The sequence below is a fragment of the Mesoplodon bidens genome (assembly GCF_964165515.1).
Source record: "Mesoplodon bidens genome assembly, chromosome: 12".
NCBI classification, from domain to species: domain Eukaryota; kingdom Metazoa; phylum Chordata; class Mammalia; order Artiodactyla; family Ziphiidae; genus Mesoplodon; species Mesoplodon bidens.
In genome coordinates, this window is record NC_138168.1 from 23088083 (window position 1) to 23108747 (window position 20665).

The 20665-nt window shown below is 35.9% G+C and overlaps 1 protein-coding gene across 3 annotated transcripts in view; it reads right to left on the reverse strand.

Annotated features, from left to right (window-relative positions):
• The window catches only part of CEP162 (centrosomal protein 162), a 93621-nt gene that overhangs the window by 57926 nt on the left and 15030 nt on the right, over nucleotides 1–20665 (reverse strand). For 2 of the 3 annotated variants that reach the window (XM_081251552.1, XM_081251551.1), the window contains exons 6-10: nucleotides 18654–18718; nucleotides 13155–13267; nucleotides 11495–11525; nucleotides 8811–8927; nucleotides 161–352 (exon numbers count right to left, since the gene is read on the reverse strand). In XM_081251552.1, the coding sequence (XP_081107678.1) occupies nucleotides 161–352; nucleotides 8811–8927; nucleotides 11495–11525; nucleotides 13155–13267; nucleotides 18654–18718 (518 nt within the window). The remainder of the gene's footprint in view (nucleotides 1–160; nucleotides 353–8810; nucleotides 8928–11494; nucleotides 11526–13154; nucleotides 13268–18653; nucleotides 18719–20665) is intronic. The other variant, XM_081251553.1, reaches the window with a different exon arrangement.

The following is a 20665-nucleotide window of genomic DNA, read 5'->3' on the forward strand; positions in this document are numbered from 1 at the left end:
CCTATGTTCAGCTCTAACTTTATAGCTAAACCAGTGATTCCCAGATTTAAACAAACCCTTTAAATTCAGATACTGAGAAACAATCACTAGAGCAAATTGCATTTAAATTATACCACACTGGAAACTGTCCAGAGAGGGTCTCATACAAAGAAGCTTTTACCAGATTCTGTAGTAGAGATGTTTTTAGAGGACTCTTCATTTTCTTGAGGATGATCTTTTGCTGAGTTCTTGGTATTTTCCACTGCATTATGCTCAGGTCTTTGTTCATCTGCATCTCCCAAAGAATGTGCAATATGACAATAAGCCTGATGTAGAGCTTCAATGTCACTATTGCTCTGTCCATAAGAAACACCTGTTGAATTAAATGTAATCTCTAGTATATTCACACAAATAACTAAGAAATATGGAACACTAACATTGTCCCTTAATCTATTAGGAATGGTGAACAAGCGTATAGGACAATACTGACATGATCAAAATAGAGTGAAATACAAACCTGGGTCATGCATGGCCACAGCCTACCAGCATGAATCACAGCAGGCTCAGGAACTCTTGTAGCGGGCTGAGATGTGTCCTGACGCGCTAACTGTAAAATCTGACTCTACTAGTTATTGTCTCTTCCTATTACCCTTAATTGACCTCTCTGCATTGGATAAAACTATTCCTAAATTTCTCAAATTGACACAATTTTTCAAGGATTCTGTCTCTCCTCTCTCTCTCTCTGCCTCATGGGGCCACCAAGCGTCTTGTACTCTGCATTTCTTCAACTGAAATTCAATCCTCTAACTTTGCAAACCAGTATGTTCCAACAGCTTGCTAAAGCTGCTATAATAGAAAGTGATATCCTAGTAGCCAAACCCAGCCTTTAATTTTCTTCAACTTTAAAAAATTTTCTTCACCCTGTGAGATGTGTGACCCTGCCATTTTCCTGTGGACTATTTCCTCTGCATAGCGCCTTCTTGTTCTTCCCACTGCTCTGATGGCTGCTTTTCCGTCTTGTATGGTAAATGGCTCATCTCAGGGTTCCTCCATTTCTTTTTAAAACCTCTCTTTTTTTCTGGGGGAGGTGTGTGGTAGTGGAGTGGATAACTTCATCAAGACCCTTCACTTAATAACTGCCCATGTGCACGTGACTCCAAAATCTATGTCTTTTGTCTTTATCTCTTTTCTGAATACTAAACTTCCTAACAGACAAGGAGCCTGTTCTATAAGCAAATCATATCTAATACATCCTCGAGTGAATTAATTATATTCCCCAACAAAATCTGTTCTGCTACTAGTACCTGCTATTTTGGCTATGGTATGATCAGTCACCCAGTCATCCAAAACAGGAGACGTGATGCCACTGTTCACGCTTCCTTCCCTATTAACCTCTTCCTCTTCCCACCAACTGATTAATAAACTCTAGAGGAAATAATTCAAAGAATCTAATGACAACAATGATCGAAGACTTTTATGAGTATTTTCTTACTAATTTTGTACTCTTCACTACTAACAGTGGAATTTTCAAAATTAGAGAAAAGAAAAAAGTGCTACAGAAGAGTGGAAAAAACAAAAAGAGAGAAATACAGTGACCAGTCTCCTTTTCTCTTGATACCTATGAACTAATCAATTAATGCCTAAAAATATTTACAAGAGCATATACAGCCTCCTCTTCCTCTATATAATGTGTAAGTTGCATAGTATAAAATTCTGAGGAACTATTTTCAACTCTAAACATAAGAGGGAGCCAAGTGCCACATATGATTGTGTAAGAATGCCTCACAATGGGATATCTTTCTATCTACTGCTTCAGGTCACCACTGCTATTTGGAGCATGCCCAATAAAGGAACAGATTTTATTAAATACATTAAAAACAAAAAAGTGGAGGATACCGTGAGATCAGAATCACTAACAGTTTTAGCGGCAGGGATATTCAGCAGGACTTGAGGAAAAAGACCTTGCCTGCTAAGCTAAGCCTAATGGCCCCCAACCTCCGGGCCATGCCGTGCATGGCCTGTTAGGAACCGGGCTGCACAGCAGGAGGTGAGTGGCAGGCGGGCGAGTGAAGTTTCATCTGTATTTACAGCCGCTCCCCATCGCTGGCATTACCGCCTGAGCTCCGCCTCCTGTCAGATCAGAGGCGACATTAGCTGTCCACTACCGGACAGCAAGCAAAATGAGATTACGGAGTAGGCTGGACGTAAGCAACACACTTCGGGTGTCACTGTCTCCCATCGCCCCCAGATGGGACCATCTAGTTGCAGGAAAACAAGGTCAGGGCTCCCACTGATTCTGCATTATGGTGAGTTGTATAATTATTTCATTATATACTATAATGTAATAATAATAGAAATAAAGTGCACAACAAATGTAATGTGTTTGAATCATCCCGAAACCATACTCCCCCACCCCCCACCCCACATCTATGGAAAAGCTACCTTCCATGAAACTGGTCCCTGGTGCCAAAAAGGTTGGGGACCGCTGCCCTAAACCACCTGTCAGATTCAGAGTAGCATGACTGAGGGAGAGAATGAATTTTTATGAAGAAAGGGAAAAGGCACAAGGTGTTTTGTCTCCTCTACAGAAATACCAGGATGGTTAAGTATCTTCAGAGTATGTATAAAAGAAATGATCCGGGCTTCCCTGGTGGCGCAGTGGTTGAGAGTCCGCCTGCCGATGCAGGGGACACGGGTTTGTGCCCCGGTCCGGGAAGATCCCACATGCTGCAGAGCGGCTGGGCCCGTGAGCCATGGCCGCTGAGCCTGCGCGTCCGGAGCCTGTGCTCCGCAACGGAAGAGGCCACAGCAGTGAGAGGCCCACGTACCACAAAAAAAAAAAAAAAAAAAGAGAAATGATCCCAGTGGCAAATAGCACAGCGGCAGTGAATGCTCATACCTAATTTAACACGTGTGAGGTGTCAGAAAGAAAAGGCTCTGGCTTAAAGCAACAGCTGAGCAAACATGCAGAAAAGCAATGACCTAAAAGTTAGAAATTAGAAATGGAAGATCGAGTGGTATTATGGGCTGCTCAGAAAACAGAGCAAGGGAAAGGTACTTTTCTCCTAATCTGAGTCATTAACCCAACTGATGTTAAAAATAATTCCAGGGTCATATATGTTAACTTTTTTCATGCATTTTATAGAGAAAAGGGCTGACTTCTCTGCATGTATTTTATATATCACCACAAGGCAAAAACGTCCTGTTTTTTTCCACTTTAGGAGGTTGAGAAGGGTCAAATCCTACTGGGCAGAGGCAAGGGTCCCATTGTGGAGCAACACTGTCCTCCTGTGACTGCTCTGGTCATGCAGCCACAGCACAAAATGGTACCTGCCCTTGAGACAAATGACAACAAGCAAAAGGCTAGATCTGGCCCTCATTTTACAGTTACCAACCATTTTAAGACAATAAAGCACAAGTTTCATGAATAGTATTATCAAAAAAGAGATAATCTTTGACAACATATTACCTAAACGGAGCCTGCTTAATCCTGGAAGACACCTGGTAAACAAAAAACAAGCCACTGATCTTTTCAGTTTTTAAACCAAGTTCAGGTGCTGATTTGAAAATTTTCAAGTGTATTTTTTGAAATACTAGGTAAATTCAATACCTCACAGCCAAAAGGTATTTATACTCTATGCCTTCAGGTTCTTTATTATAATTTGTACTCTTAACAGAGTATTGATATAAATAATAATGATGAGAAGCACACAGTTGCCACTGCTTGTTGAATCTTAACAATATACTAGGCACTATATATTAACTCAGTTGATCATCACAAGAGCTCATTTTAAAGAAGAGGAAACAGGCTTAGAGGCATTAATTGTCCAGTGTCATGCAGCTGGTAACTGGCAAGGCTGGGAATATGAATCCAAGGCCACAAGACAATAAGACTATACTTACACTCTTCTAGTAATTGACTTACCAAATTATTTCAGAGTCAAGAACATTTAAGAAATAAGACCAAGAAAATTTAGCTTTATATAACTGGCCTGGATCATCTTAATAGAATTTTTGCTTCCAGCAATGCATTTTTTATTTCTGAGTTTTTCTTATAATCTACAGCAGTGGTTTTCATACTGAGTTTTACAAAACAGTTTTCAGAGAAAATCATGGGTTCCACAGACGTTTGACCGAAATTTCATTTTAAAACACAAAAACTGTAATAAAAATTAATCTGCACACTCAAATGTGCCATTTATGTAACTGTAATATTTTGAAGAGCATCAGAGTGATAATTCTTGCCTCTGGCTTTGTTTTCATGTGTATCTTAGAATAAAGCTTCTCTGGCCATCCTGTACATAAAAGAACCCTCTACTATGCATCACTGATTAGAAAAGCTGTAGCTCTACACTGGTCTTTTAAAAGAATCCATAACTGCTTACTGAAAGAAGTGCAAGTGGATTGACCATCACAGCACATATGTGACAAGTACTTGAATAAAAACAGCAGTAAGAATGAGGAACATGTGCTCAGCATATGCTTTCAGCATGGCGGAATATTCACTTGGGTAGTAACAAGTAAATGAGCAACATGTCTTGATGGAAAAATTCTGTTGTAATTTTTTTTATGTTTTAAAATGGAAGTGGATGAAACAAGATAGTGGTGATTCTTGGAATGGCACTGACTAGAAATAAAAGATCTGAGTGGACTTTGTGGTTTTGATCATGTTTGGTTTTCTCATCTGGTTGCTGGTTACATGGATGTGTTCAGTATTGGAAAATTCATCAAGCTATGATGATAGGTGAATTATTCTACAAGTATATTATACTTCCATAGAAAAGTAGAACAAAAATAAGAAATAAAATAAAAATAAAATGCAAGCAGATGTTCAGAGTTGGCTAGTGATTTATCATTTCTATTGTTTTTTTTTTTTCCAAGTGTCTGGGTTGGTTTAGTTGACCATACTGGTCAACTGAGACTTGCAAAAAAGCAAGTTGAAAAGTTCCCATTTGCACTTGTTTATCTGGTAAACCAAGAAAATGTTCATATTATACAACAAAAACAAAATATACAAACATATTGAAGTGTGATGATATAAGAATGTAACAAATATCTAGAACTTTTAATTTTAAGAATTTCAAAAGACCATTACTACTCTCACTAACTTTATAAGTAAATGTCACATATGTAAACATTTATATTTATACTGATAAAATACGTTTTTTATCTATATAGAGGTACTACGTAAGATACCATTTGGAGGTAAGAGTTCCACTGCTTTAAAAAAAGTTTGAAAAGGCACAATCTTCAAGGTCTTTATAACCTTTAGTCAAGTCTAGATGGTCCTAGACATTTCAGAATTTTAGGATGTGATCTAGCTTTTGCCTACACAGAGAGAACTATGGAAAAGCACAAGACCAAAGTCTCAATTCTCTGACGCACGGCAAATTTAATGGAATACTCTGGGGCGGGGGGCAGAAAATGAGTCAATATTCATCTACAGTACTATACTTTGTAACAACAGCATTCATTCATTAACAAGTATATATCTTAAAACACACTTTACTCAGCCTACTAGCATTATGTGTCACAATTAGCAAGTTCAGATTATTTAAATTGTTAAATATAGTAGAAAATATGAGATTGAAAATTTTATTTTTGATACAGTCCACTAACACTGAATCAAGAACAAATAGATAATTTGATCAGACCAATCAATAGAACTGAAATAAAATTTGTAATAAAAAAAACTCCTGGGGTTCCCTGGTGGTGCAGTGGTTGAGAGTCCACCTGCTGATGCAGGGGACACGGGTTTGTGCCCCGGTCCGGGAAGATCCCACATGCCGCGGAGCGGCTGGGCCTGTGAGCCATGGCTGCTGAGCCTGCGTGTCCGGAGCCTGTGCTCCGCAACGGGAGAGGCCACAACGGTGAGAGGCCCGCGTACCGCAAAACAAAACAAAACAAAACAAAACAAAACAAAACAAACTCCCTGCAAACAAAAGTCCAGGACTGGATGCCTTCACTATGGAATTCTACCAAACATACAAAAAAGAACTTATACTGATCCTTCTCAAGATCTTCTAAAAGACTGAAGAGGAGGAAACGCTCCCATAGTTATTCTATGATGCCACCATCACTGATTCCAAAACCAGACAAAGACACTACCAAAAAAGAAAATTAGAGGCCAGTATCTTTGATGAATATAGATGCGAAAATCCTCAACAAAATATTAGCAAACCGAATCCAACAATACATAAAAAGGATCAGACACCATGATCAAGTTGGATTCACCCCAGGGTCACAAGGATGGTTCAACATATGCAAATCAAGCAATGTGATACACCACATCAACAAAAGAAAAGACAAATGATATGATCATCTCAACTGCTGCAGAAAAAGCATTTGATAAAACTCAACATCCATTCAGGATAAAAACTCTCACCAAAGTGGGTACAGAGGCAACATATCTCAACATAATAAAAGCTATTTATGACAAACCCACAGCCAACATAATACTCAACAGTGAAAAGCTGAAAGCCTTCCCACTGAAATCTGAACAAGATAAGGATGCTCACTCTCACCTCTTCTATTCAACATAGTTTTGGAAGTCCTAGCCACATCAATCAGACAAGAAAAAGAAACAAAAGGGATCCAAATTGGAAGGAAAGAGGTAAAACTGTCATTACAGGCAGATGACATGATACTCTATATAGAAAACCCTAAAGACTCCACACCAAAACTATTAGAATTAATAAATGCATTCAGCAAGGTAGCAGGATACAAGATTAGTATACAGAAATCTGTTGCATTTCTTTACACTAACAATGAAATATCAGAAAGAGAAAATGAAAAAACAATCTGTTTTAAAAATGTATTAAAAAAAATACCTAGGAATAAATCTTACCAAGGAGGTGAAAGACTTATATGCTGAGAACTATAAAACACTGATGAAGGAAATTAAAGATGATTCAAAGAAATGGAAAGCTATCTCATGTTCTTGGACTGGAAGAAATAATATTGTTAAAATGGCCATACTAGTAACTGAAAGCAATTTACACATTTAATGTGATCCCTATCAAATTACCCGTGACATTTTCACAGAACTAGAACAAATAATCCTAAAATTTATATGGAAACACAACAGGCTCAGAGTTGCCAAAGCAAATCTGATGGAAAAAAACAAAATTGAAGGCATACCTTCCAGACTTCAGACAATACTACAAAACTACACTAATCAAAACAACATGGTATTGGCATAAAAACAGACATATGGATCAGTGGAACAGAACAGAGCCCAGAAATAAATCCACACACCTATGTTCAATTAATCTTCAATAAAGGAGGCAAGAATATACAATGGAGAAAAAAACAGTCTCTTCAGCAAGTGGTATTGGGAAAGCTGGACAGCCTCATGTAAATCAATGAAGTTAGAACACACCCTCACACCATCCACAAAAATAAACTCAAAATGGCTTAAAGACTTATAAGACATGACACCTTAAAACTCCTAGAAGAGAACATATGCAAAACATTCTCTGATATAAATCATAGCAATGTTTTCTTAGGTCAGGCTCTCAAGGCAAAAGAAATAAAAGCAAAAATAAGCAAATGGGACCAAATCAAACTTATAAGCTTTTGTACACAAAGGAAACCATGAACAAAACTAAAAGCAACCCACGGAATGGGAGAAAATATCTGCAAATCATGCAACTGACAAGGGCTTCATTTCCAAAATATACCAACAGCTCATACAGCTCAATATCAAAAAAAACAAACAACACAATCAAAAATGGACAGAAGACCTAAACAGACATTTCTCCAAAGAAGCCATACAGATGGCCAAAAGGCACATGAAAAGATGCACAATATCACTAATTATTAGAGAAAGGCAAGTCAAAACTAAAATGAGGCCATCATCAAAAAGCCTACAAATAATAAGTGCTGGAGAGGGTGTGGAGAAAAGGGAACCCTCCTACAATGTTGGTGGGAATGTAAGCTGGTCCAGCCACTATGGAGAACAGCAGAGAGGTTGCTTAAAAAACTAAAAATAGAGTTACCATATGATCCAGCAATCCCATTCCTGGGCATATATCTGGAAAAGATGAAAACTCTAACTCAAAAGGACACATGCACCCCAATATTCATAGCAACACTACTTACAATAGTCAAAACATGGAAGCAAGTGCCCATCAACAGATGAATGGATAAAGAAGATGTATACACACACACACACACACACACACACACACAATGGAATACTACTCAGCCACAAAAAAGAATAAAATAACATCATTTGCAGTAGTATAGATGAAATTAGAGATTATCATACTAAGTGAATTAAGTCACAAAGAGAAGACAAATACCATATGATACCATTTATATGCAGAATCTAAAAAACTGATACAAATGAACTTATTAACAAAACAGAAACAGACTCACAGACATAGAAAACAAACTTTTGGTTACCAAATGGGAAAGGGGGGAGAGGGATAAATTAGGAGTTTGGGATTAACAGATACACACTACTGTATGTAAAACAGACAAACAACAAGGACCTTCTGTATAGCACAGGGAACTATATTCAGTATCTTGTAATAACCTATAATGGAAACGAATCTGAAAAAGTTATATATACACAGACGTGTGTATGTGTATATATACACATACATACACACACACACACATAATTGAATCACTGCTGTATTCAGTGAATATAGCAGTGATACAACACAACATTGTAAATCAACTATACTTCAATAAAAAATGTAAAATTTTATTGCTATAACTATGACATATATTATTATATATCACATACATTTCCCTAGAAATGAAGTCAATTAGTCATAGAATATTACATATTTAGAGAACAGCTACTTTGTCCCTCTTACCTGTTCCTGTCATTTCATTATCAGTCATATCTGGCAGTGCTTCTGGCTTAGTTGTTGCTGTCTCCTGGTCATCAAGGTTAACCTCTGCAACAGAGTCTAATGAATCAAGCAGCACTACTGGAATAACATAAAAGAAAAAAATATTAGGAATATAGAGAAGCTTGTATGGTTCCATTAACAAAATATTTAAATCATATGCAATCTGTATAAAAACAAAGATAAATGTTTACATATAAAGAATACATAATATAGATCTAAAACAAGCATGATTTTATTCTTACATACAACAAAGTAGGCTTATATCAACACATATCTATGCTTATATACAAGTTTAATTTATATTTATATGTAAAAAGCAAAAGGCCTGCAAAAAATAACAAAAAAATTTTTTTCCTCCAATTTTATTGACGTATAATTTCCAATTAAAAATTGTATATATTTGAGATCTATGACTCGTTGATTTGATAAACATATACATTGTGAAATAATCACCAAAATCAAGATAATTAACATATCCATTTATCCTTTTTTGTGTATGTGGTGAGAACACCTGAGATCTCCCCTCTCAGCAAGTTTCAAGCAGTATACAACATTAACTATAGTCACATTGTTGTGCATTAGACCTCGCACATTGTTGTGCATTATTTATCTCGCATAACTGAAACTTTGTGCCCCTTAACCAACATCTTCCTATATCCCCCAACCCCAGCCTCTGGTAACCAACATTCTACTCTGTTTCTAGGAGATTGACATTTTTAGATTCCACGTATGTGAGAATATGCAGTATGTCGCTCTTCACGTGGCTTTTTTCACTTAATGTAAATATCCTCCACATTCATCCATGTTGTTGCAAATGGCAGTATCTCCTTTTTTTAAAGCGAAATATTATGCATGTAAATACATATACATATTACATACACGTGTAACATTATATATACTACATCTTCTTTATTCATTTGTCTGTTGATGGACATTTAGGTTGTATCCATACCTTGGCTACTGTGAATAATGCTGCAATAAACATGGGAGTACAGGTATCTCTTCCAGATATATATCCAGAAGTGAGATTCTGAATAATAAGGTAGTTCCACTTTCAATTTTTTTCAGGAACTTCTATACTGTTTTCCATAAAGGCTGTGCCAATTTACATCCCTACCAACAGTGCACTAGAGTTCCCTTTTCTCCACATCCTCGCCAAAACGTATTTTTTCTTCTTTCTGATAACAGTCATTCTAACAGGTGTGAGGTGATATCTCATTGTGGTTTTGATCTGCATTTCCCCGATGATTAGCGAACTTCAGTATCTTTTCATACACCTGTTTGCCCATTTATATACCTTCTTTTGAGAAATGTCTATCTGGGTCCTCTGCTCACTTTTAATTTGTTGTTGTTGTTGTTACTGAGTTGCATGAGTTTTTTGCATTATTTTGGATATTAACCCTTTACCAGATTCATGGTTTACAAATATTCTGTCCCACTTTATAGGTTGCCTTTTCACTCTGTTGTTCCCTTGCTATGCAGAAGCTTTTTTTGGTTTAATGTAATACCATTAATCTATTTTTGCTTTTGTTGTCTGTGCTTTTGGGGTCATATCCAAAAAATTACTGCCTAGTGCAACATCAAGAAGGTTTTTTCCTGTTTTCTTCTCAGAGTTTTGCAGTTTCTGGTCTTATATTTAAGTCTTTGATCCATTTTGAGTTGATTTTTGTATGTGGTGTGAGATAAGGATCCAATTTCATTCTTCTGTACATGGATGCCTAGTTTTCTGAACACAATGTATTGAAGAGACTATCTTTCCTCATTGTAAATTCTTGGCACCCTTGTTGAAGATCAGGTGACACAGATGCATGGATTTATTTCTGGGCTATTCTGTTTCATTGTTTTTGTTTTTATATGTCTGTTTCTATGCCAGTACCATACGGCTTTGGTTACTATAGCTTTGCAATATATTCTTAAATCAAGGAGTGTGATGCCTCCATGCTTTGCTCTTTCTCAAGTTTGCTTTGGCTATGTGAGGTCTTTTGTGGTTCCATACAAATTTTAGGATTGCTTTTTCTATTTCTGTGAAAAATATCATTGGAATTTGATAGGGATTTCACTGAATCTGTAGGTCACTTTGGGTAGTATGAACGTTTTAACAGTATTAATTCTTCCAATCCTTGAGTGCAGAATATCTTTCCACTTATCTGTATGTTCTTCAACTTCTTTCCTCAATGTTTTATAGTTTTAAGCATAATTTACCTCGTTAATAAAATTTATACCTAAGTATTATATTCTTTTTGATGTCACTGTAAATAGAATTGCTTTTTTGTAGTTTTCCTGAGGAATATTTGTCTGATTTTGGTATCAAGGTGATGCTGGCCTTACAGAATGAGTCTGGAAAAATTCCCTCTTCCTGTATTTTTGGAAGAGTTTAACAAGGACTGATATCAATACATCTTTGAATGTTTGGTATAATTTATCCATAAAGTCATGCTGGGCTTTTAAAAAATAAGTATTCTTAAATACAACAGGAAGAATTTAAGGTAGGCATAAGGAACGCATTATTGAGAAAATCCGTAAAGTTTAATTCATCAGAAAATATTTAGAAACAAAAATAGTAATTTATTCAGAATTATTTAGATATAATTCTGAACAGACCAATTTTTTGCCAATGAAAATTTACGAATATACATAATATTTACCATTAGCCAGCATGCCAGTTTTCTCTTCTTCCTAAATTAAAAAAAGAAAATAGTTACATGATCTGAAACTGAAGTTACACAAAATGACTGCAATGCAAAAGAATAACAAAATTTGAAAGCCAGTGCTTTACTCCATTATGAAAAGATCAAGAAACGTGCTTTCTAGATTTCTTTCATCACACTCCTTCATCAACAATTCTATAAGACTAGAGAATGTAGCTGTGAGAGAACTTCTAGAAGACTCTTCAGAACCTTGGTGATCACCAGCAATTAATTCAGGCCTTTATAAGCCTTGTTTAAAGTATCTCAATGCCACCTGTTCATCTACCTTGCTCAGAAATTCTCCTATTTTTCGAACTCAAAGATAACATGGCTAGTTCACGTAAGATTCCTGCTATTATAATATCACCATTTTCCCTATTGATCAAAATTAATGATCAAATATAAGTTGCACTCATCATTTCATCTACATTTTGAGACAAAATCTTCAAAAAAGGCAGGCCATCAAATGGCAAGATAGTTGAAATTTGTCAAAATTATAGGTTCCCTTAGAGTAAGTTTTCTAATTGTGTCACCTATATTCTCCATATGGATAGGCAGCGTATAGGATCCACCCATAAGAGCAGAGCTTTCATTCCTTCCTATTTTGACCCTTACTCAGGTGGCTCTCTACTAGGCTTCCACATTTAGGTGGACACATTTTTATACAGGCTGTACTTTCTTAATATACCAAACTATTGTGCCCTCTACTGACCTATTTATTTTTCCAGTAGAAATTACTGTAACACAAAGTATTGTAATTGCCATATTCCAAGTATGAACCCCATTAACTTTCTAAGCATAATTATCAGATTGCATTAACCTTCATGTATTTCTAAGGTCATATCCTTTTCTCCCACAAACTGAGTGACATAATGATACCAAGGACAAAGTACTAGGTAAATTAAAAAATAAGAGTATTTCTTAATACCCAGAAAGTGATCCCTCCTTTTATTTAGAGTCTATGGTTTCATATATGTTCAAAACATCTAGTTCTAACACACAGTTGCAAAAGAGACTGTATCCAGATCAAAACCAATATAACAAATAGTAATTGTCCTACTGGTTACTATTAGGTAGCTTCAAGGATAAGTTCTGTCTGGCAGGCAATATGGAGTAGTACCCTTAGCCAGTCTTGGCAGCCAATTCTTGGTAAGAACTGAGAAACAAGAGAATTAGAGTACAACAACACTTAATGTGAATGGAATAATTTAGTTTACAATCTTAGCCCAGTAAGTTTCAGACAGTAATGTCACTATTAGTATAAATACTGAGGTAGCTATGTATTGCACTTCACAAGGACAAGACCTACCAAAGAAAAGCATAGCTTAATATACCTGTTTAAAAATTAGATTTGAGATTTTAATGAAGTTTTCAATTTCTAAAGCTTAAGGAAACTTGCCAAAAGAAATCTTTCAGAAAATCATCAACTGCCATGTATTTCATTAAGATTTAAATTGACACCTAAGTTAAGAAAACGTCTGAGTATTAAGAGACCTATAACTTTACAACAATGAGCTAGACTATAAAGAACTCTGTATTTTGAGCTCTTTATACCGCAACAGTCAGCTAAGGTGATGAAAGAAGTTTCCAAACTGTCAAACATATAATTGATACATACCTGTTTAGGTACATTTATTTTTTCTGATTTGGAGTTTTCTTTGGAATTAGTCTCTTCTTTAGGAGTCAGAGGTGCGTCAACATCCTCATCTTCAAAATCATCACTATAATTTTCTGAAGAAAATAGTTTTAAAAATACAAGGATCATACTGTCAAAAAAGTCAAATTCCATGAAAATATTACTGATTTCCAAAAGAAGTCTACATAAGAATAATTTATTTAAGTGTCAACATAAATATACCTTGAAGAACATACTTTTTTGGGCAAAGATTTAAAGAGAATTCAATTCGTAAGACTTGGGTTTTATTTTTGTACTTTCAAACAGTTATCAGTTTTACATTTTTAACATTTTGTATAATTAACCAACTGAAAATTTCTAGAGCTGTTCAAGAAATTTTATATCTTTAAAACAAACTTCAATTACTTGATTTTTTAAAGACAAAAATCTCAAAATTGCTTACTTATAAAAGGGAGCACTTTTGTGAAATCTTGACACTCTTAAACAAAAGGTTGGATTTTGCTTATTTTTTTTAAGTTGATTTTTTTTGTCTTTATAGGTATCTCTTCTGTAACCCTTAAGCAGTACTTATGAAAGGTCTATCTCTGACTCCTCCCTCAGGTAAATACTAGCCTTATAACCTCCACTGTTTCTTAATCCTGGGCCATATCTCAATGGCTTTGTAGCAGAAGGGAAAGGTGTGTCCATGTTAATATGATGCCATCAGGCTACTTATGGCAAAGGTGGTCAGGGACTATCTGGCCAGGATCTCTTCATCAATTTTTAATTCATTGTTTACAGCCCTTAAATCAAAGGACTGACTGAGATTTGTGGGCTATAGAACAGGAATGGTCTTTTCAGAGTGGAACCGATCATTCATAATCTTATTTGTATTTCAAAAGTCGGATCACATTCAGAGACAGGATGGCCTGATGGGAGAAAGACTGTACAAGGTACAAGAGAGTCTGCTTCTGGAATGGCCGTCCTTCAGTCTTCTCTTAGAAGAGAGGGGACAACTTGAATGTGATTAACAATGGAAGTCTGAAAATAATTAAGTTAAACAAAGATGCTTTCAGTGAGATCTACTTACAGAAACATCTCCATGTTAGTTCATAAGGAATACAATCGTGGAACAGCACGGGTATTGTGACTTAGGTAGATAATCTAGGTGAGCTGGTTAACTACATCAATATCTACATTCTGAGGATGAGAAGCACACCTTTCCTTCTCTTCTATATGAGAAAGAACACTGCCTGGGATTTTCTAAATATCAGTAGACATAATTCAATTCACAAAACAGTTACTGAGAAATTACCTTGTATTAGACAAATTCTAGATTCTAGGACCAATATCAGATGATTAAGATCCTAATATTCTAGTGGGAATCACTGAATTTTAAGTACCTCAGTGATTAGTCTTTCTTAAGTAAAGATGATAAACAAGGAGAGAGGAGATAAGGGAGGGTATGACAATGAACTCAGACAACTACTTGGGATTTGGGAACTATCTGAAATCAATGGAGGGGGATGCAGCGTTTGTGTCACTGCAAAGAAGCAGTATAAGAAACAGTTCGGATAGTGTGGCATAGTGCTTAGAGCGTGACCAGGAGCCAGAAGACTTGGATTCAATTCCTGGTTCTACTGTTTTCAACTGTAGGACCAAAAGCAGGTCACAAACCCTCTTTGCCTCATTTTTCCCATCTGTAAAGTAGGGATGATAATAGTATTTATTTCAGAGGGCTGCTGAGGAGATTAAGAGTTAAAGTGTTATATAATATGTACTATATATTAGTGTTAGCCATTATGTTTAGCAGTAGTAATTATCTTTGTTAGTATTATAACTTGTGTTGCACTTATTCTGAATTGAAAGTTAATAAAGCCAAGTATTATTTCTAATTAAGAAAAGTGCTAATCTAATGTGCATTTTTCAAAACTACATTTTGTTAGTTGCATTTACTAACTGAATAGTCTGTAGGCAAATACTATTGTCCAACATATAAAAGACCAACCTCCTCCGCAGGAATTTGTCACGATTAAACTAGGTTTGAAGCAAGAAGGAAATGCCACTGGTAGTCACAGAGAGAAATGAGACAGACAGGACGAGAAATAACAGGAAGGAAAACAGCGTATCAGAGATTTCTGAAAGAAACGCCAAGGGAAATTAAGTTTATATAAAAATGAAAGAATAAAACCCAATTGAAACGGTGGTTCTCATATGAAAAATATCAGAGACAATAATATCCAGCTCTTTCACACTGTTTGGAAAACAATGAGAATATTAATTTTTATCGTTCTGACCTTTTGACAGGAAGATGTTACACATGTTATAGGTTTCTACTATTATATTCCATACCCTTGTAACTTTGAAAATATTATTTGCATAAGTAGAAAATAGGTAAACAATTCTCAATGTAAAAGATCTAAAAGAGACATTTTAGAGACATTTTTCATTCTCTGTTGGAAAATTTGGCTGCAAATTTTAATTTAAGTATGATGGAATCTAGAGGACCTTCTCCTCTACCATCTTGGATATCAAGGACTTTGTAAATAATGAGTAAAATGGACAAAATATATGAAACAATAGTTTTCAGACACTGGACAATCGACAGCACAAAAATATGATTCCTAAGAAAGATAACAAGTGAGCTGAGCCCTACGTTCACTAGAAGGTATGTACATCCTGGAGCGCTGAGCAGGGAGGGGGAGATCAGGACGGTCTCACTGTGTTAACCATACAGAGATAAGAGTACAGAAAAGACAAGGTGATTAGAAGCTGCAGGGCAGTGATAAAGAGAGAAGGTACTGAGGTAGAAATAGAGCACTAGAAATCTACATGGAGTAGATTTCTGAATCTTTCCTGGAGTCTTTCCTGAATACTGAGTCATGTATGTGCAGCTAGAGCAGAGAATAACTGGGAAGCTGCAGGCTAGACAGACAATTCCCAGAGTTCACACAGGGTAAGGAGATTCTGAAGCTCTAACCAGCTTAAGTGGAAAAAATCCTCATTGTTCAGTAGGGGCATTCAGTAGAAATCTCAGGAGGGCTGTGCGTGAGTAGCAGGGTCAAACTCTGCTAGACTAAGTAAGGCTCCTATTGATGTCTCCTAACAAAGCAGAAGAAAAGGCTTGAAAGGATCAAGCTATCTGCCAGAACAAAGCTCAGTACTCCTTAAAAGAAGAAAACAAGATCCAGACACTCAACAATGTAAAAAATCTATAATATATTCAACACTCAGTTTAAAAATTACTAGAATTACAAGGAGGAAAAGGTGACCACAACTAGGAGAAGAAGCAGCCAACAGAAAGAGACCCAGAAATGAACAAATACTGGGGTCAGCAGAATATGCTCAAGGTTGGGGACTTGGAAACATACTAAAGAGATGAAAAAACAAATCTAAAAGAAACTTCTAGAGTAAAAGGAAAAAAGAATCATTCAATGAATTAACAAAACATTAAAGAAGAAAAAAAATCAGTGAACTTGAAGACCCTGCCATCAAAACTGAAGCAGAGAGGAGAAAAGGTTTAAAAAATGAAATAGTCTTAGTGACCTGTGGGACAAAATTTAACTTTCTAACATACTTGTAATTAGGATAAGAAAGCAAGGGGTGGCAGAAATGATATTTGAATAATTAATGGCAAAAACATGGTTTGGTTTTGATGGGAACTAAAAATTCACAAATCAATTGATGCTGAACCAGCTCCAAACAGGATAAATACAAGAAAAGCACACCAAGATCATCCTCATCAAATTGCCACAAAACTGGCCTAAAGAGAAAAATTAGAAACAGAGGGAAAAGAAGACAATATGTATACAAAATCACAATAACAGGAATTACCACTGACTGCTCATGAGAAATAATGTCAGAGGACAATAGAATGAAATCATTAAAGAGCTCAAAGAAGTAAAAACTACCTATAATTTTATATCAAACAAAAGTGTTCTTCAAAAACAAAGGCAAAATATACTTTCAGATAAACAAAACCTCAGAGAAATTATTCCTAGTAGACCTGCACTGCAAGAAAAGTTAAGGAGGTTTTTCATGCTGAACAAAAACAATACTAGATAGCAACTCAAAATAATACTAGATAGCAACTATTTGAAAGTTGCTAAAAGAAGAGGTCTTAAAAGTTCTCATCACAAGAAAAAATAATTTTTTTGTAATTATGTGTAAGGTGACAGATGTTAACTAGACTTATTATGGTGCTCATTTCACAATGTATAGATATTGAATCATTATGTTACACCTGAAATTAATATAATGTTATATATGTCGATTATATCTTAATTTTAAAATTAACTTTTAAAATTCATTTCAAAATAAAAAGTTAAAAAAAAGAAACTCAAATCTATGCAAAGAAATACAAGTCATTGGGAACAGTAAATACATGGATAAATATAAATTTTTACATATGTATAAATTTTTTTACCTTCCTTAAAAACTTTTTAAAATGATAACAGATTGTTAAAAGCAATAATAATAATGATAATAATAATAATACTGCTGCATTGTGGGGTTTTTAAGATATGTAGAAGATAAACCAAAAATAGCAAAAAGGTTGGGGGGAGTTTACTGTTAAGATTCATGTAATGTGGTATAATGTTATTTGAAAGTGGACTCTAATAAGATAAAGATGCATATTGTATATCACAGGGCAACTAAGAAAAAAATACAGCAAAGAAGTACAACTAACAAGCCAAAAGAAGGGTTAAGATGGAATGGTATAAATACTCAATCCAATAAAATGTAGCACAAAAGCAATAACCAAAGAAAGATGGGAAGATAAAAAAACAAATGGCAAAACAGTAAATAACCATACCAATAAATATATTTTTGCAAAGCGTAGAAACATTTCATTAAAAGTCTGAGATTGTCAGATTGGATATAAAAGCAAAATTCAGCTATATGCTACCAAAAGAAAGCCATTTAAAATATAGAAACACAGACACATTAAAAGTCAAAAGATGGGGCCTCCCTGGTGGCGCAGTGGTTGAGAGTCCGCCTGCCGATGCAGGGGATACGGGTTCGTGCCCCGGTCTGGGAGGATCCCATATGCCGCGGAGCGGCTGGGCCCGTGAGCCATGGCCGCTGGGCCTGCGCATCCGGAGCCTGTGCTCCGCAACGGGAGAGGCCACAAGAGTGAGAGGCCCGCATACCGCAAAAAGAAAAAAAAAAAAAAAAAAAGTCAAAAGATGGAAAAAGACACACCTCCCTCACCATGCTTTGGAGGTATTTGTCCTGACTGCACACATTCTTCTGGTCCTAGCACAAAAGTCCTTTTTCTGTCTTCCAAATGGGTCCACTACCCACTCCCAACAAACGAAGCAGTCCTGCGCTTACAACAATTTCTTAGTAGCTCCAACTGTGCCGTGTGCAACTCACTCTACCTGTTCAAGCTCTTTCCAAGATAATATGATTTTCCTTTTATTTTTCTCTTATCAATGTCTTTATTAAAAGCTATATTATCTTTTCAAATACTGTAAATTTTAGAACCAATGAAATTACCTGCCAGTTCTTCATGTTTTGATTCATCCTGTTTATCTTCAGTCAGTTCCACATTAGCTTGATTACTGGAAAAATATTTACTTAATTTAGTATTACATGTTAATAATACATTACCATGCAATATTTTGTGTATATTTTTAAAAACCTCTAACATTACATATTTCTTCTCAAGTACTTTTTTTCTAGCAAAAGCTAAAAATTTGGAAGCTATGAGAGAAATGTTTTGAAAGTAAAAGATCTAAGACTAACTGTAGCTGCCAAAGTAATACAAAGGGGAAAAATGCCATTTTCTTAATTTTATACACAAATATACACAATTTTATACAAAAATATGTGCATTTACATCTCTCAGGGCCCAGCCAGCCTTTCTACGCTAAAGATTAGGAACTGACCACAAGTTGTAAAAATCAGTGAAGTCTATGTGGAGACCAGAAAAAAACTGCCACAATCAGCATTTACATGCTAAGAAGCAATTTCATCCTGAAATGGAAGCTGAAAGAGAGCCTTGAGACAGTAAATACTCAGCAAGGTGACAAGAGAGCTACTTTTAATTATATAGGATATATTAGTTCATATACTGCCTTCCTTCAAACCAAAGAATCAGTTCTACCTTTTTCAGTCCCCCAACCATGTCTTTAGTGAGATCATTAGCAGATCCAAGAAACTATAAACTCTAATAACGGTAGCAGAAAATACCATTGCATACTCAATACACTACTGCACTCTGACTAGGCTGTTCTTGCGTAGAAATATCAGTAGTTAAGAATATCGTTAAGAACAAAGAAATGTTAAGAAATATTGCAAAGGGGCAAAAACTTGTGGCCAGCAAACCTGTGTATGTTTAATCTGTGTCACTGTTAGGACAGGCAACCACCATGGGCCCTGAGGGTCCCTAGGTGTTCTTGCTGGGTATGCCAAGAACGCAAGCACAGACCCTCCTTCCTAGGTCATTTCTCAGGGTTGTGTGCAGTGAGCAACTTTGAGAGACGAGGCAATGTTTCTGCCCCCAAAGCAGGCTTGTTTCCACTTACTCTAAAGCAAAGATTCCCCAAGCTCAGTGACCCTCTCCTGTAAAGCAACCCATTGCACTGGCAAACAGCCATCATGGACCCCGTGAACCTTGTGGGTCATGGGAAACTAAGGCAAATAAACATGACCCTCAGGTCCTGCTTTTGTGATGAGAAGTAAAGTCCTTTTGTTTCTGACCCAGGAATCTTGTGTCTATTGTCAGCATTCATAAAACTGGCAGGCTGACTTGTTAGCTTGCAAGTAGGGTAAAAATCTCAGACCCTGCACAGTTCATAAGGGCCACTGCTTTGTCCACTGTCTAAGAAAATGAGCATCTTGAGGAGACCAGGCACTCTAATGACCAGAGGTTATGAGTCTCCTGACCCTTAATTTAAATATAGTTTGGTGTTCTTAAAATCTTAAAATTGTAATCTGGCTTCCATTTATAATTTTAAAAATTAAATGGAAAACTTTAACTGAGAAAATTAAAGATATCAGGTTTCACAGAAGTCTTGAGAATACCAAAGGTCTACGGCACTTACAAGGCACCAGCTCAGTCAACTAGAAGAATTTCCAGGATAAATGAGGTCTCCTAATAATCATTAGGGTCAACCATACACAAAGGTAGGACACAAACCAAATCGGTATTTGCTCCCTGGTTCCTCCGTCCCTTTTTGTTCCTATTTCCTCTGAGTTTATAATAGCTACCTGGACTCTCTTACTGACCTTATCTCTGGAAAATCACTTAATAAATTACCTTTCTAGTTAGGTCTATTTGGCAATGTGCTATTCATTTCAAAAGTACCTCATGCATGAAATTTCAGATCTCTAGAAGCTCTCAAATACACATCAACGTTTTCCAGCCCACATATATATATACATATATATATATGTATATATAAATCATATTCTACACACACACATTACCCCTGACCAAAATAATGAAGAGAAAATAGAATTAAAAATAAGATTTAAATTTTGCCTGTTATATATGTTTACCCCTT